This window comes from Mustela nigripes, chromosome 7 (assembly GCF_022355385.1).
Source record: "Mustela nigripes isolate SB6536 chromosome 7, MUSNIG.SB6536, whole genome shotgun sequence".
Taxonomy (NCBI): Eukaryota; Metazoa; Chordata; class Mammalia; order Carnivora; family Mustelidae; genus Mustela; species Mustela nigripes.
The window spans coordinates 25,865,588-25,881,665 of NC_081563.1; the positions used below are offsets into that span (position 1 = coordinate 25,865,588).

The following is a 16,078-nucleotide window of genomic DNA, read 5'->3' on the forward strand; positions in this document are numbered from 1 at the left end:
TAATTCATTTAATTCTTTTCCTGTTGATGGGCATTGAGATTGTTTTCATGGTACCCATTACTTTTGAGATGGAAGTCAGATCAATCATCCCTTGCCGGAGACTGGCAGAAAATGCTGAAAGAAATATAAGGGCGATAGCACTGCGAGATAGTAGCCCTGCGAACCCGTCGAGCGAGCCCAAACCGCAGCTGTCCCCACGGTAAATTGATGACTGAGGTTTTCAGCTTAAGCAACTCTCCCGGGATAGCGTAGTCTGTAGAGCGACGGATCCCCGAGGGTGACGTAGCTGAATTGCACCTTGGGAACTGTAGTTCCACACGGAAGAGCCCGAGGGGCGGGAGCTGCACACGCGCACTAGGAGCTCAGGGCAACAAAGACGGCGGCGTGCGCGCGCGCGCTGGAGAAAGACAGGGGCAGGCGTGCGCGTGCGTGGCCACAGCTCGGAGCTACCAGGAGGCTGAGAGGACACAGAGCGGGAGGGGCAGGAACCACCGACCGCTGGAGGAGGAAAGGGGTTGTGCTCCTGGCCGAGCGAAGAGAAAGGGGCGGGGCCGACGAGCAGCGCGTGGAGGTGCCGAGCTCTCGGAACGGCGGACGCGCGGGCGTCTGCGGCCCTCGCCGTCCCAGTGGCCGCCGCCGTGGCTTGGTCGCCGTCGGTCTGCGGGAGGCGGGTTATGGCGGCGGCGGCAGTGGGAGCTGTGAATGAATTCTCCGGGTGGACGAGGGAAGAAGAAAGGCTCCGGCGGCTGCAGCAGCCCGGTGCCTCCCAGGCCTCCGCCCCCCTGCCTGGCCCCCGCCCATCCCGCCCCCAGACCGGCCCCCCCTCCGGAGTCGCTGCATAAGCGAAACCTGTACTACTTCTCCTACCCGCTGTTCGTAGGCTTCGCGCTGCTGCGTTTGGTCGCCTTCCACCTGGGGCTCCTCTTCGTGTGGCTCTGCCAGCGCTTCTCCCGCGCCCTCATGGCTGCCAAGAGGAGCTCCCGGGCCGCGCCGGCGCCGGCCTCGGCCTCGCCCCCGGCGCCAGTGCCGGGCGGGGAGGCCGAGAGCGTCCGAGCCTTCCACAAACAGGCCTTCGAGTACATCTCCATTGCCCTGCGCATCGATGAGGACGAGAAAGGTAAGTGCGGGGCTGGAGGGAGGGGGCGGCGGCGCCGGGAAGAAAGCGGACGGGTCGCCCAGGGAGGGCAACACCTGCGGTCCCTTTCCTTCGGGAGCGGGCGGCGCAACCCCGGAATTGATCCTCTCCCCCCGCCCACCCCGGGCGGCTTCACCGCAGTCAGACTCATCCTCTCCGATTCTCAGTGAGACCTCTCCCCTTTCAGGCACCCTGGCTGTCGACTTTGTTTCAGACACCAGCCTTCCCCTGCACTTCTGCATGAACCAAATCCCTATGAGACAGCCAGTCGTGCTATTGACAGTGACAGTTGTTCTAGAATGACCACACGGATTCTTTCTTGCACTGTAAACAATGTGTGCCTTCCTCCGAGCCAGGTTTCCAAAAGGTTTCGGTATCGGAGAAGCTGTGTCTTGTTATAGGCTTTTAATGAAAGCAGAGTTCTGTAGTGTCAAAAAAAAAAAAAAAAAATGGTGACTTAATTTTGAAAGGAACAGCTGCATATGATTATAGCTGACTTGGCATTTTTTTAAAGTTTCGTGACATTTTATCCATATAACGACTTCTAAGTATTTTTTTATAAAGTTCTATTTTAACATGAAACTTTTGTCCTTGTTAGATTTTATTTCATCTAAATCAGTATTCCAAGGTAGCCTCTAAGTTTCTCAATATAACTTGAAACAGATTTGTATTTCTTTTATTTTTTAAGATTATTTATTTCTGAATGAAGGCAAGAATACTGTATCCTTCAGATTTCTGAAACTAACGTGTTTAAGTCGTGCAGTGCACCAACCGCTGTACTGTTAGCTTTGTATGTGTTCTTTACTTAATCCTCACAATTACCTTGTGAGGTGAAAATACTGTTAGTATCAGCGTGTTGCAGATGAAGGAACGGAGGCTCAAAAGATTAAAGCAGGTCATTCCAAACCTATGCTAATTCCTAATGAACACTTTTTTATGGAAGATGAGAACTGAAGTTAGGAGTTTTGCAACATTTTGAAAATCCCTCCTTTCATGCCTGCCTCCAATATGCAAAGATCTTTTTCCTGTAACTACCAAAGAACATTTTTGTATCACTTCACTTAGGTACTCACTTGCACTGTCATTTATCCAAAAGACAACAACATTCAGCAGGTCATTTGTAGACTCTCACTACTGTCAACTACAGAAACTGTTCTAGAATTTAGTTTTGTTGAAACCTGTTTCCTTTGTGGAACCCAGGAGTGAGATGTATTTTTTTTTTAAGATTTTATTTATTTATTTGACAGGCAGAGATTACAAGTAGGCTGAGAGGCAGGCAGAGAGAGAGGGGAAGCAGGCTCCCCGCTGAGCAGAGAGCCCGATGTGGGGCTCGATCCCAGGACCCTGGGATCATGACCCGAGCCGAAGGCAGAGGCCTCAACCCACTGAGCCACCCAGGCGCCCCAGGAGTGAGAAGTATTAAAGAAGAAGCAGGTGTTCATGGTTTTGATAGTAAGGACAGTGGAGTTTAAGAGTTCGAGGAAGGGGGCATCCGGCTCTCTCAGTCGGTGGAACATGCAGCTCTTGATCTTGGGGTTGTGAGTTCAAGCCTCACGTTGGCTGTGGAGATTACTTTAAAAAAATCTATAGAAGAGAGCTCTAGGAAAGAGTTCTGTTTAAGAAAAAAGAATACCATGTGTTTGTGGAAGGAAGTTTTTGTTAAATGTTTCATTCTGTACCATCTCTTGGAACATTGAAGGATCCTTGGTGAGGATGAATAAGGGTACCATCATCCCTTCCTGGAGAAGCACTGTTTGATTGCACGATCCAATTACAGTAGGGTCCCCAGAAGTTTACTAATCTAGGTCAAAAGATGTTTTAGAATAGGGGGAATACGTTTAAGGGTAGATTCATTGTAGTATTTAGGAAGAGAACACCAGAAAACACAAGGAAATTTTTTTTTTAACACTGGGTGATGACAGCTGGGAGGTAAGATAAGAGGACAAGGATAACCTAGGTATTAAAAAAAAAAAAAAAAAAAAAAGACCCGAGGCTCTTAGATTTAAAGAGAAATCAGTTCATTAAGTAGGGATAAGTGACAAGTAGAAATCAGACCTTTGGTTTCAAACTTATGACTTGTCTTATAGAGTATTACATACATGACTACACCTATTATATTTAAATCTTCTAAAATATTTTAAAAGTATATTTTCAGCAATGCATAGGTTGCATACTCAACTCTCCACTGTTAATGTTTCTGTTCAAAGTTTTTTGCTTTATTTGTACTTTAGTTTTTTGTTTTTTTTTAAAGATTTTTATTTATTTGACATAGAGAGCGAGAGAGGGAATACAGCAGGGGGAGATGGGGAAGCAGGCCTCCTGCTGAGTGATGCTGAGTGATGCAGGGTTCCATCCCAGGACGCTGGGACCATGACCTGAGCCAAAGGCAGACGCTTAACGACTGAACCACCCAGGTGCCCCAATACTTTAGTTTCTGAAGTAGACTTTAGAATAAACTATGATAACTTTTTAGTTTGTGTTATACAGCTGATGTATTATGTGCTGAAACTAATTAGTTCAAACTGAAACAAATTAATTAAATATTCATTTTTCCTTAAAAAATGAATTAAAGCTAAGTTTTTATTGTCATAGTTCTTTTCTCATAATTTTCCCTTAGAATATTCAAACTTTTTATACTTTAGCCTTAATCCAGTAGTTGCAAGAATTTACGTTTACAGTCTGCTTATCTCTCAACCACCCTTGACAGTGTAAAATAAGAGAATTTTATTCTCCTTTCTCACTGTGTCAAAATAGATATGAACGGATAGAAATGAATTGTCTTTAAAGCAGTCTTCAAACGTTTCTTAACTTTGTGGTAAACCGTCAAGGGACTAGTAATGTCATGCACTGCCATTCCCTTAGTAACCTGACTTAGCTTCTAACTATGTTGAAAGCCACTTTATTTCATCAGGTAACATGGGCTATTTCAGACTGTTGTGGTGTTAATTAATTGAAACATTTGATGCCTTGAAATAATAAAGGCCAAATTAAATCTCATTTCAATAAAGTAGTGTATAAATATGGTTTATAAGGTGACTGTTTATTCTGTATTTTATTCTTATGGCATAGTCAGCTTTGACACTGAATTTTCAAAAAGGCCTAAATTTGTCTGAAACCAAACTATTTAAAATAGAATAACACAGTAAATTTAATTACCTAATGTAAGGATATTTGAGTTCTGTTCATTAAAAAAAGCATTTATTGGATACCAGTTAATTTGCACAGTTCTGTGCATTCTAGATGCTACTTAAGAAAACTCACTTCCTCTCCAGTAAGATGTAAGACAGCATCTGCTCTATGATCATTAAAATGTGTGTGTGTGTTTAAAAAAAAAAATGTGTGTGTGTTTTCATGCATATTATATGTCTCATTTTTTTTAGGGAGTTAAATATTTTTTTGGATATATAATTGTTGAACATCCTTGGAAAACTGATAACCTTTTATATCCATTATCTATATGGAGAAACTGAACTTTAAAGAGTGAACTCACATTAGCAGAACCAGGAACAGAGTTTAGGTGAACAGAAAATTATGCCCCTCATTATACTTTCTGCTTTAAGCAGGTTTTCTGTTTTGTAATCCTAGTACTGGGCCCCTTGGAATACTTGGGGGAAAAGAGGAGGTTGTCATAGTGGGTCTTTGGATTAACCAGAACATGATCTAACATGTTTGGCATGGCTCCTGCAAGTAGACAAGCCTAAGATCTCCTGGGTAATAGAGTGGTGCAGGTTTTCTGGGTGTGGTTTGATTACCTGGAGTATGTAGAACTTGACAGTAAGGGCCCAGTGTGTTGTATGAAAGAGAGTCGGTTTCTCAGGATATTGTAGGAATGAAGAACCTGGGATCAAGGACAGAAATGGTCTAAATAGAATCTCTTATATTTATTCCTAGTCAGCTCATATTTAAAACATTAGGCTTTTAAAATGTCATACAAATTTGTATTCCTATGTAACAACCTTGCACTATTTAACCTTGCACACACAAAATACCTTTCCTAACTATATTTTCAGAGTATTGATAGAGAATAGGGATCAGAAATGTCAGATTTAGTGTACTTTCTTTTACCCCTAAAAACTGCTAGTCACTATTTTGAAAGGATTGATTTCAGACAATTTTCTTGGGCCTAATGATTCTTTAAAGTTTCCATGATTACAACAAAGAAAGAATTATTCGGGTGGATGGATATTTACATAATATTACTCTTTTCCAAAAGAATAGCATTACCTTTTATTAAATACACGATATACATTTCCCATTTCTATTCAAGAATATTTAATGGCATTTGCACTAAAGAGACAAAAAGGCAGCCACTGTTAGGAACTTGGTCCCTTTCTCTGGTTTTTTAAAATTGCAATTTGTATTTTTCCTAATGTAGAATACAGTTAAACCCTATAAAGCTCACCCGGTAACTAGATTCCTAAGAGTATTGTTAGTCATCCTAAGAACAGTTAAGGAGTAGACAGGCAGTAAATGGATATTAAATTATTGAAAAAAGGATCTTCCCTAACCCTTCCTGCTTCTTTTTCACTATCGTATTCCCCATGTTCCACCCAATGGTAGTTGGCTTTTTGACATCTAGCAAAGTATAGATTTTCTGTTTCTCTACTACTTTTCGTCTTTTTTGACCTGTAATACTCCTTGACCTATATAATACCAGTGGAGGTATTAATGAGCTAAGGTAGCCTTTTTTTTTTCTCCTTGTGAATTAACTACCCACACTAGACATCCTATAGAATGAAACTTTGAGCACACTCAAATCTCAGCAGTTGTTCATTTGGTAAATGAGGAAAGAAAAATAATAAAATCTATGATTATCCTAGAGACTATGTTTTACAGCTATGAAGGTATAGCATAGAAATATTAAACTTATTCACGTGTCTTTGCTCCTCTTTGCAATTATTTATGCTATAGTAGAAAAGGAGAGAATTAACTGTTCTTTTTTACTTTTTAAGATTTTATTTATTTATTTGACAGACAGAGATCACAAGTAGGCAGTGAGGCAGGCAGAGAGAGGAGGAAGCAGGCTCTTTGCTGAGCAGAGAGCCCAGTGCAGGGGAATTCGGGGCTCAATCCTGGGACCCTGGGACCAGGACCTGAGCTGAAGGCAGAGACTTTAACCCACTGAGCCACCCAGGCGCCCCTTAACTGTTGTTCTTAAGTGGGCTTTGTCAGTGTCTTTCAGTCAACCATCAGTAGAACCCCTGTGGCTGAACAAGTGGGATTTATTATAGAAGCGGAGAGAACACACATGGTGGGAACCATGGCATCTCAGGAAAGGGTGCTAGAAATAACTTACGGGATTTGGGCTTATATCAGGTGATTTTGAGGAGGATTTAAGGAAGCAGGATTTTGTTCTTCTGCATTGGATGCTGTCAGGAAGAGGGGTATTCTATGATTAAGTATCTTGAATATGATCTAGAAAGCGGGAAGGCCAGAAGGAGGCTAAAGCTGTAGCTGGTTGAAAAGCACTCATTAGGGGCGCCTGGGTGGCTCAGTGGGTTAAGCCGCTGCCTTTGGCTCAGGTCATGATCTCAGGGTCCTGGGATCGAGTCCCACATTGGGCTCTCTGCTCAGCGAGGAGCCTGCTTCTCTCTCTCTCTCTCTGCCAGTCTCTCTGCCTACCTGTGATCTCTCTCTGTCAAATAAATAAATAAATAAAATCTTAAAAAAAAAAAAAAAGAAAAGAAATGTTTAAAAAAAAAAAAAAGAAAAGAAAAGCACCCATTAGCCTGAAGAGGAAGATGCTTGGTATTTCATGGCTTGGACAATATTCATGTTTTTCTGTATTTAGACATGATTATGGAGTGGTCATGTTTTGTCTTCATCCATTACAATCACAAAGTGACCTTATCTGATGTTGATGTTCTATGAAATTGTTTATGATCAACAGAGCACCAGGTCTGGCAGTAATGCTAGTTCAGCTCCTAGTTACACCAAGGCCTGCCTGATAGTACCAGGCCAGCTCTTGGATGTCAGGGCCTGCTTTTCGCTTTCTCAGCTTTGAGGACCTAATTTTATCCTTTTAAAATTGTAGTGCCTAGTATTCAAAATGACATTTGAGTTCTGACTATTCAGATCTTGGCGAAGTTACTGCACTGAGTCAGTGTTTGTAAATACTTAGTGCCTGCATAGAGTAGGTCCTCAGAAAACAGGACTGCTGTTATTCAACAATCCTTTTAAGATTATAGCCCCTGTGAGTTATTGTTAAACCTTGATACCTTGTTTCTGTTACGCTTTTTAGGATATAGCAGCCACATAAATGACATTTGAGGAAGAAGGGGAATTACCTAAAGAGTGATATAAAAATATGTTTGCTAATTGTGACCCTCAGTTCAGAAAAAAACAGATGGAAGTCCCCCCCCAGCTCACTTAGTATCCTAACCTTTTATTTTATTTTATTTATTTTAAAATATTTTATTTATTTATAAATAAAGATTTTTGTTCATTTGACAGAGAGAGAGACAGCGAAAGAGGGAACACAAGCAGGGGGAGTGAGAGAGGGAGAAGCAGGCTTCCCGCTGAGCATGGAGCCCAATGTGGGCTCGATCCCAGGACCCTGAGATCATGACCTGAGCTGAAGGCAATTGCTTAATTGACTGAGCCACCCGGGCGCCCTAACCTTTTATTTTAAAAGAGATAAAACTAATCATTTTGTACTCATATGTGAATATAATGTAAGCGTCTCAGTAGAGAATTTGGAAAATAAAGAAAATGCATAGAAAAAAATTAAAGTTACCTACTACCCATAGTAAATACAAAAGACTTCAAAGAAGATAAATTAATTGACATTCTTAAGGTTTAAAGAAAATGTCCAAAGCTGAGATGATTTCTTTCCATGGGATTCAGAACCTTGCCAATTAAATGGGAACGTCTTTACTTCAGAGATAAACCTTGAAGTTGGAAAGTGAATGCAAATATGACCTTTTTGCTGAATTAAAACACAGTAGAAAGTATCCTTTCTGTAGTAGTGAACTATGAGAAGAGTAATCTGGGGGCTCTTCACTGATGCTTCATGATCCTGTGATTTATTACAGTTTAGCACACAATGAAATCTGTTGTAGGATTTTTTTTTTTTTTAAGATTTTATTTATTTGAGAGAGAGAGAACCAACGTGAGTAGGGAGTCTGGCAGAGGGAGAGGAAGAAGCAGATTCTCCCTGAGCAGGGAGCCCAGTCCCAGGACCTCTGGATCGTGACCTTAACCAAAGGCAGACACTTAACACACTTAGCCACCCGGACTCCCCTACTGTAGGATTTTTTTTTTTTTTTTAAAGATTTTATTTATTTATTTGACAGAGAGAAATCACAATTAGATGGAGAGGCAGGCAGAGAGAGAGAGAGAGGGAAGCAGGCTCTTCGCTGAGCAGAGAGCCCGATGCGGGACTCGATCCCAGGACCCTGAGATCATGACCTGAGCCGAAGGCAGCGGCCTAACCCACTGAGCCACCCAGGCGCCCCACTGTAGGATTTTTTAAAGATACCTCTGATTCTGCTAATTGTGACCCTTGTAAGTTCCTAAAAGAAAATTGTGTAGGGAAATTGGTATATTTGTTGCGTGTTTTTTGTAGGCAGATACTAGAGGAGTAAATAAGTAATAGCAGTGGCTTTACATAACTTAAATGAGCAACAATCACAAACATACACTGTGCATGCAGTTCCGAAGTAGAAGGATTTAAGTTAGCCAACAGATGTACCAATTATAATAAATATTGTAAAAGTAATATTGATGTGCTGCTTTTTTTTTTTTTTTTTAAGATTTTATTTATTTATTTGACAGAGAGAGGAAGGGAAGCAGGCTCCCTGCTGAGCAGAGAGCCAATGCGGGGCTCGATTCCAGGACTCTGAGACCATGACCTGAGCCGAAGGCAGAGGCTTAACGCACTGAGCCACCCAGGCGCCCCGATGTGCTGCTTTATTTTTTAAAGTATTGTCACATATCCTGTTTCACTTGATTTTTGCCACAACTCGGGGTTAGGTGAAAGAAATGTCATCTTGTTTTTAAGTCAGCAGAGTAAAACCCAGTGAGATTAACTGACTTTCCCAAAGTCATTTAGCTATTAGAGGATATTCAAGGGCTTAAGTCCCCATACTGTAATATCATGAACATACATCCTCTCTCTCTCCATCCCAAACTACTCTTATTTTGTCCCTTCTTGTGGCAGTGTGGGTACTACTACTACTATCTGAATGAAAAGATACAGTATATAATTCATAACTTAATCTACTGTGCTTACCTCTATCTAAAGATGGGTATTATTACTATTTCTGTATGCTAGCATATGCTCAAAAATTAAAATAATGGGGGCCCCTGTTGACTCAGTTGGTTAACCATCTAACTCTTGGTTTTGGCTCAGGTCATGATCTTGGCGTGGTAGGATTGATCCATGTGTCCAGCTCTGTAGCTCTGTGCTTGGTGTGCAGTCTGCTTGAGATTCTCCCCACTTTGTGCATGGGTGTGCTCCCCTCTCCCCCAATGATTAAATCTTCTAAAAAAAATTAAAATAATGAACAAATACACATATAGAAAGTGAAAATCCTCTGTAATCTTATCCTTAGGGAGGTGATTACCTAGTAAGTTATCTGACCTCGTGTATTTATATAAACATAAATATTTACTCATTTGTGGGAAAAAATGTTATATACAGACTGATCCGTAATCTTTTCCTTAATGTATTGGGACTCTTTCCATTTCAATATACTTTATCAGGGTGCCTGGGTGGCTCAGTCACTAAGCATCTTCCTTTGGCTCAGGTCATGATCCCAGGGTCTCAGATCGGGCTCCCTGCCCAGCTGGAAGCCTGCTTCTCCCTCTTTGGCTTTCCCTACTTGTGTTCCGTCTCTCGCTGTCTCTCTGTCAAATAAAATCTTCTGAGAAAAATATATACTTTACCTTCCCCTTCTATTTCTTTAGCTTTTAAGTAAACTTTGATTAAATTATACATAAAGTGCACAATTACTGTAGTGCTTAGTGAATTTTCAAAGTAAACATAGCAGTTTGAAACCCTACCAGGTCAAGAAATAAGAGTATTCCTCCAGAAGCCTGCCTTTGTGATGTTCTCTTCCATTTACTACCTTTCTCCATTCTTTGCAAAGATACCTACAATTCGAATTCTAACACTATAGATTAATTTTACCTGATCTTGAGCTTTATAAATGAAATCACATGGTAAGTGTTCTTTTGTGTGTGGTTTCTTTTGCTTAATATATGCTGGTCAAAAAAATTAACCAGACTGTAAACAACATACGTTGAAGAGGATGTAGAGAAAGGGGAACCCTTTTACACTGGTGGTAGGAATACAAGTTGGTGCAGCCGCTTTGGAAAACAGTGTGGAGATTCCTTAAGAAATTAAAAATAGAGCTTCCCTATGACCCTGCAATTGCACTGCTAGGTATTTACCCCAAAGATACTGATGTAGTGAAAAGAAGGGCCATCTGTACCCCAATGTTCATAGCAGCAATGGCCACAGTCGCCAAACTGTGGAAAGAGCCAAGATGCCCTTCAACGGACAAATGGATAAAGAAGATATGGTCCATATATACAATGGAGTATTATGCCTCCATCAGAAAGGATGAATACCCAACTTTTTTATCAACATGGGACTGGAAGAGACTATGCTGAGTGAAATAAGTCAAGCAGAGAGAGTCAATTATCATATGGTGTCGCTTACTTGTGGAGCATAAGGAATAACATGGAGGACATAGGGAAATGGAGAGGAGAAGGAGGTTGGAGGAAGTCAGATGGGAAGATGAACCATGAGAGACTGTGGACTCTGAGAAACAAACTGAAGGTTTTGAAGGGGAAGGGGGTAGGGAGTTGGGTGAGCCTGGTGGTGGGTATTGTGGAGGGCATGTATTGCATGGAGCACTGGGTGTAGTGCCTAAACAATGAATGCTGGAACACTGAAAAGAAATAAAATGGAAAAAATATATATGCTGCTCAGGTTTATTCTGTGCTGTTGCACGTGGCATTAGTTTGTTCATTTTCATTGCTGTATACCAAGGGCCACCACAGTCCTTAGAACAGGCCAGTTAGAAAATGTATTTTCATTTTTTAAGGCATAGATAATCTAAACTTTGCTGTTTTAGTCATTTTAAGTGTACAATTCAGTGGCATTAAGTCCATTCCCAATGTTGTGCAACCATCAATACTGTACATTTCTAGAACCTTTTATCATTCCAAGCAGAAACTCTGTACCCATTAAACAATAACTCCCCACTCATCTCCCTTTCTCCTTCTCTCTTTCCTTGGTAATTTCTGTTCTGCTTTCTGTACCAATGAATTTTCCTATTTCAGATACCTTATCTAAATGGAATCATTCAGTATTCTTTTGTATCTAACTTGTCTCACTTAGCATAGTGTTTTCAAGGTTCATCACCCTTGCATTGTATATCAGATTTCATTTGTTTTTAAGGCTGAATGATACTCCATTATATGTATTTACTACATTTTGTTTAATCATTTGTCTGTTGATGGACTTTGGGTTTTGCCATCTATTGTGAACTATGCTGCTGTTAACAGTAATATATGGCTATCTGTTTGCTCCCCTGCTCTCAGTACTTTTGAGTATCTACCTAGGAGTAGAATTGCTAGATCATATGGTAACTCCCTGTTTAATTTTTTGAGGGACTGAGAAGTATTTCCACATCACTTGTACCATTTGTACATTCCTGCTGCCAGTGCACAAGGTTTTCCAATTTTTCTACATTTGTTAGTTTCAGGGTTTTTTAAATAATAGTCTTCCTAATGGATGTGAAGCACTGCCTTATCATGGTTTTGATTTGCATTTCTGTAATGATTTGCAGTGGTGAATGTTTTTTCACTTACTTATTGGTCATTTCTGTGTCTTTGAAAAATGCCTAAGTCCTTTGTCACTTTTTGTGTTGGGTTTGGTTTTTTTATTGAGCCATTTAGCAAATATTTTAAGCTCTCTGTCACAATATTTTAAGATCTCTGAACATTCAAAACTCTCATATAGTAGGCGTGATCTAGTAAGTTTTTTATTAACATATAATGTATTATTTGCTTTAGGAGTCACAGGTCCGTGAATCAGTCTTAAACAATTCACAGCCACCATAGCACATACCCTCCCCAATGTCCATCACGCAGCCACCCTTTCCCTTCCCCATTACCCCCAGCAACCCTCGGTTTGTTGCTTGAGATTAAGAGTCTCTTATGGTTTGTCTCCCTCCCGATCCCATCTTGTTTCATTTTTTCCCCTCCCTGCCCACCACGACACTCCACCCTGCCTCTCAAATTCTTCATATCAATAATCATATGATAACTGTCTTTTCTCTGATTGACTTATTTTGCTCAGCATAATACCCTCTAGTTCCATCCACGTCATGGCAAATGGCACGATTTGGGGGTTTCTTGATGGCTGCATACTATTCCATTGTGTATATATATCACATCTTTATTCATCTGTTGAGGGACATATAAGTTCTTTTCATAGTTTGGCTATTGTGGACATTGCTGCTATAAACATTCAGGTGCACGTGCCCCTTCAGATCACTACATTTGCATCTTTAGGGTAAATACCCAGTAGTGAGATTGCTGGGTTGTAGAGCAGCTCTATTTTCACCTTTTTGAGGAACCTCCATGCTGTTATCCAGAGTGGCTCACCAGCTTGCATTCCCAGTAATGGGTAGGAGGGTTCTTCTTTCTCCAATTTTTTTTTTAAGAGTTTTTTTTTTTTTTTATTTTAGAGCAGATGCATGAGCGGGGAGCGGGGGATCAGAGGGGAAAGAAGAGAAAGTTGGAAAGAATGCCAGGCAGACTCAGTGCTGAGCGCAGAGCCCAACACAGGGTTCAGTCTCAGGACCCTGAGATCATGACCTGAGCTAAAATCAGGAGTTGGATGCTTAACTGACTGAGGTGCACCCCCTGTCAAGGTGCGCCCCCCGCCAAGTTAAGTTTTATGTACAAAAACAGATGGCTGACAATATTTGACCTTTGGGCCATTGTTTGCCTTAGATTATGTAGTCCACTAAATTATTAGCTAATAATTTCAAGTGTAACAGTGAATGTAAATTTCTGCCACCCCAATCTTCTTTTTATTTGATATAGTCTGGTTGGTTGAGTTTGACTGTTAGTTGGGGCTATAGAGGGAAGAGAAATGTGTATGGGAAACTAAGAACTGTAAAGTATCTTGAGGGCCTTTTATGTCTTGGAGACCATTGGAAGATTTGATTTTTCTGCCATAGTTTAGTCAAAAGGGTGATCAATGGACAGTAGGGGCTATAGTTTCCCTTACCTTAAGGTAAGTGATTTGAATATGATTTCCAGCCCTTGTGCAAGCTGGCCTAGTTCTTAATTCTTTAGTTAATTAAGATTCCCAATCCAAATCCTGGAATCTTTGCCACTACTTCTCTTGGGCATGCCCTGGAATTCACATTTGGTCAGCTGAGTTCTGTGAGTCTGCTGAAAGCTCTGCTTAGTTTCTTGGCTACTTTTGCCTTCAGAATCGACACTTTGCTTTAAATAGAAAAGTGCCCCAAATGCCAGCCCACCTCTGTTGGCTTTTTTTCCTTTCCATATTTTGGTAATTTTTGAAAATAGCATCCTAATGAATGTGACATAGTTCCTTTCCAAATTTGGGTAATTTTCAATATTTCAAAAATTCTTTGATCCCTTCAAACAGATGTTGTTGTTGTTTTTTTAATATTTTATTTATTTATTTGACAGAGAGATCACAAGCAGGCTCCACTCTGAGCAGAGAGCCCGATATGGGGCTCGATCCCAGGACACTGGGATCATGACCTGAGCCCAAGGCAGAGGCTTAACCCACTGAGCCACCCAGGCGCCTCTCAAACAGATGTTTTAAAAAGAATTTTCTGCCTTTTGTCTCGTAGTCTAATTTTACTCTTATAATGAAAATTGTAGTTCTGGTGTTATATTCCAAGCCATAGTGAAAATCCTTATACATAAATGTTGGGAGTATTGCACTTTTGAAGAGTCAGATTTATTGAGGTATATTTTACATACAGTGAAATTTAACCTTTTTACGAGTTTGTAGTTCAGTGAGTTTGGCAAACAGTTGGGTAACTATGACAACAACTGATACACTGAATGTTTTATCACCCCAGAAGCTCCTTTGTGCTCCCTTGCAATCAGTCCCCTTGCCTTCCCATTAGCTCCTGGCAGTCACTGATCTGATCTGTCCCTATAGTGTTGTCTTCACTGAGTTTTGTGTAAATAGAATCATACAGTATGTGTAGCCTTTTGTGTCTTGCTTCTTTCATTTATAATGTTTTTGAGATTACCCATGTTCCTGCATTTACCAGTAGTTTGTTCCTTTTTATCGTGAGTAATATTCTGTGTATGGATGTACCACAGTTTGTTAATCCCTTCACTAAATGATGGATATCTGGGTTGTTTCCAGTTTTTAGCTGTTAGGAATAAAGCACCGTAAACATTCATATACTGGTCTTTTATGTTTTCATTTCTTTGGGTAAATACAAAGAAGAAGGGATTGCTTTGTCATATGGGAAATCTATGTTAATTTCATAAGCAGCTACCAAACTCTTTCCCAATGTGGCTATACAGTTTTGTATTTACACTTGGAAACATATGTGAGGTGTATTTATATTTTGTCTTATAATTTTAGGTGCTTTAAAAAATTGTTAGTGTAGGGCTGCCTCGGTGACTCAGTGGCTTAAAGCCTCTGCCTTCGGCTCAGGTCATGATCTCAGGGTCCTGGGATTGAGCCCCGCATCCGTGCTCTCTGCTTGGCAGGGATCCTGCTTCCCTTCCTGTCTCTCTGCCTGCCTCTCTGCCTACTTGTGATCTCTGTCTGTCAAAAAAATAAATAAAATCTTTAAAAACAATTTTTTTAGTATAGTTGATATCTTATTTTTCAATTTTAAATTAAGTACTTAGTGATATCTTGTGATTTTAATTTGTAGTTCCCTAACAACAAATGATGTTGAACATCTTTTCTTATACTTATTTGCCATTTGTCTCTCTTTGATAAAGTATACATTATCCAGTCTTTTGCCCACTGTTTTTTAATGGATTATTTGCTTTTTTAAAATCATTGTATTATAAGAGTTCTTTATATATTCTAGTTACATGTCCTTTATTAGACATATTGTTTTTGAGATATTTCCTTCCAGTCAGTCTGTGGCTTGTGTTTTCATTATCTAACTCTGTCTTTTGAAGAGCAGGAGCTTTTAATTTTAATGAAGTCTAGTTTATCAGTTATATCCTTTTAAGGTTTGTGATTTTTATGTTGTGAATCTCTGCCTAAGCCAAGATCGTGAAGAATTTTGTCTTATTTTCTTCTATAAGTTATATAGTTTTAGGTTTTATATTTAGGTGTGTGATCCACTTCAAATTTTTTCTGTGTTGAAGTTTTTGTTTTTATTTGGATATGGACGGTCATCATTCTAGCATTATTTGCATGGAGCCCAACTTGGGGCCCAATCCCAGAACACTGGGATCATGACCTGAGCTGAAGGCAGGTGCTTAATGACAAAGCCACCAAGGCATGCCTTGGCAATGATTTTAGCATTGTTTTTTTTTTAAAGGCTATTCTTTCTTCAAGGAAATACCTTGTCATCTTTGTCAAAGTCAATCAGTGTTACATGTGTGGGTCTATTTCTGGATTTTCTCTTCTGTTCTACTGACCTATATGTCTGTCCTTTCACCAGCAGTTTTGTACTTACAAGTCTTGTGAGAATTACTTAGGCATTTTCTATCATCATACTGATTTGTGAGATTCAACTGATGTAGCAAGTCAACGACCTCCTATCAAAGAATGTTAGGTAATTGAGTCATTATTAAGCATGTGACTTTATTTATTTATTTATTTATTTATTTTTAGAATGAGTAGTGTGCGTGCATGTTTGCATGCACATGCTCACACACGAGCAGAATGGGGAGAATCAGAGGGAGAGGGTAAGAGAGAATCTTAAGTAGGCTCCATTCTCAGCCCAGAACCCA

General features: G+C 40.3%; 1 protein-coding gene across 7 annotated transcripts in view; it reads left to right on the forward strand.

Moving 5' to 3' along the window:
* The first annotated feature begins 602 nt into the window (after nt 1–602).
* The window catches only part of SPAST (spastin), a 58,021-nt gene continuing 42,545 nt past the window's right edge, over nt 603–16,078 (forward strand). For all 7 annotated transcript variants that reach the window (XM_059405388.1, XM_059405392.1, XM_059405390.1 and 4 more), the window contains exon 1: nt 603–1,117. In XM_059405388.1, the coding sequence (XP_059261371.1) occupies nt 703–1,117 (415 nt within the window). In that variant the 5' untranslated portion in view covers nt 603–702. The remainder of the gene's footprint in view (nt 1,118–16,078) is intronic.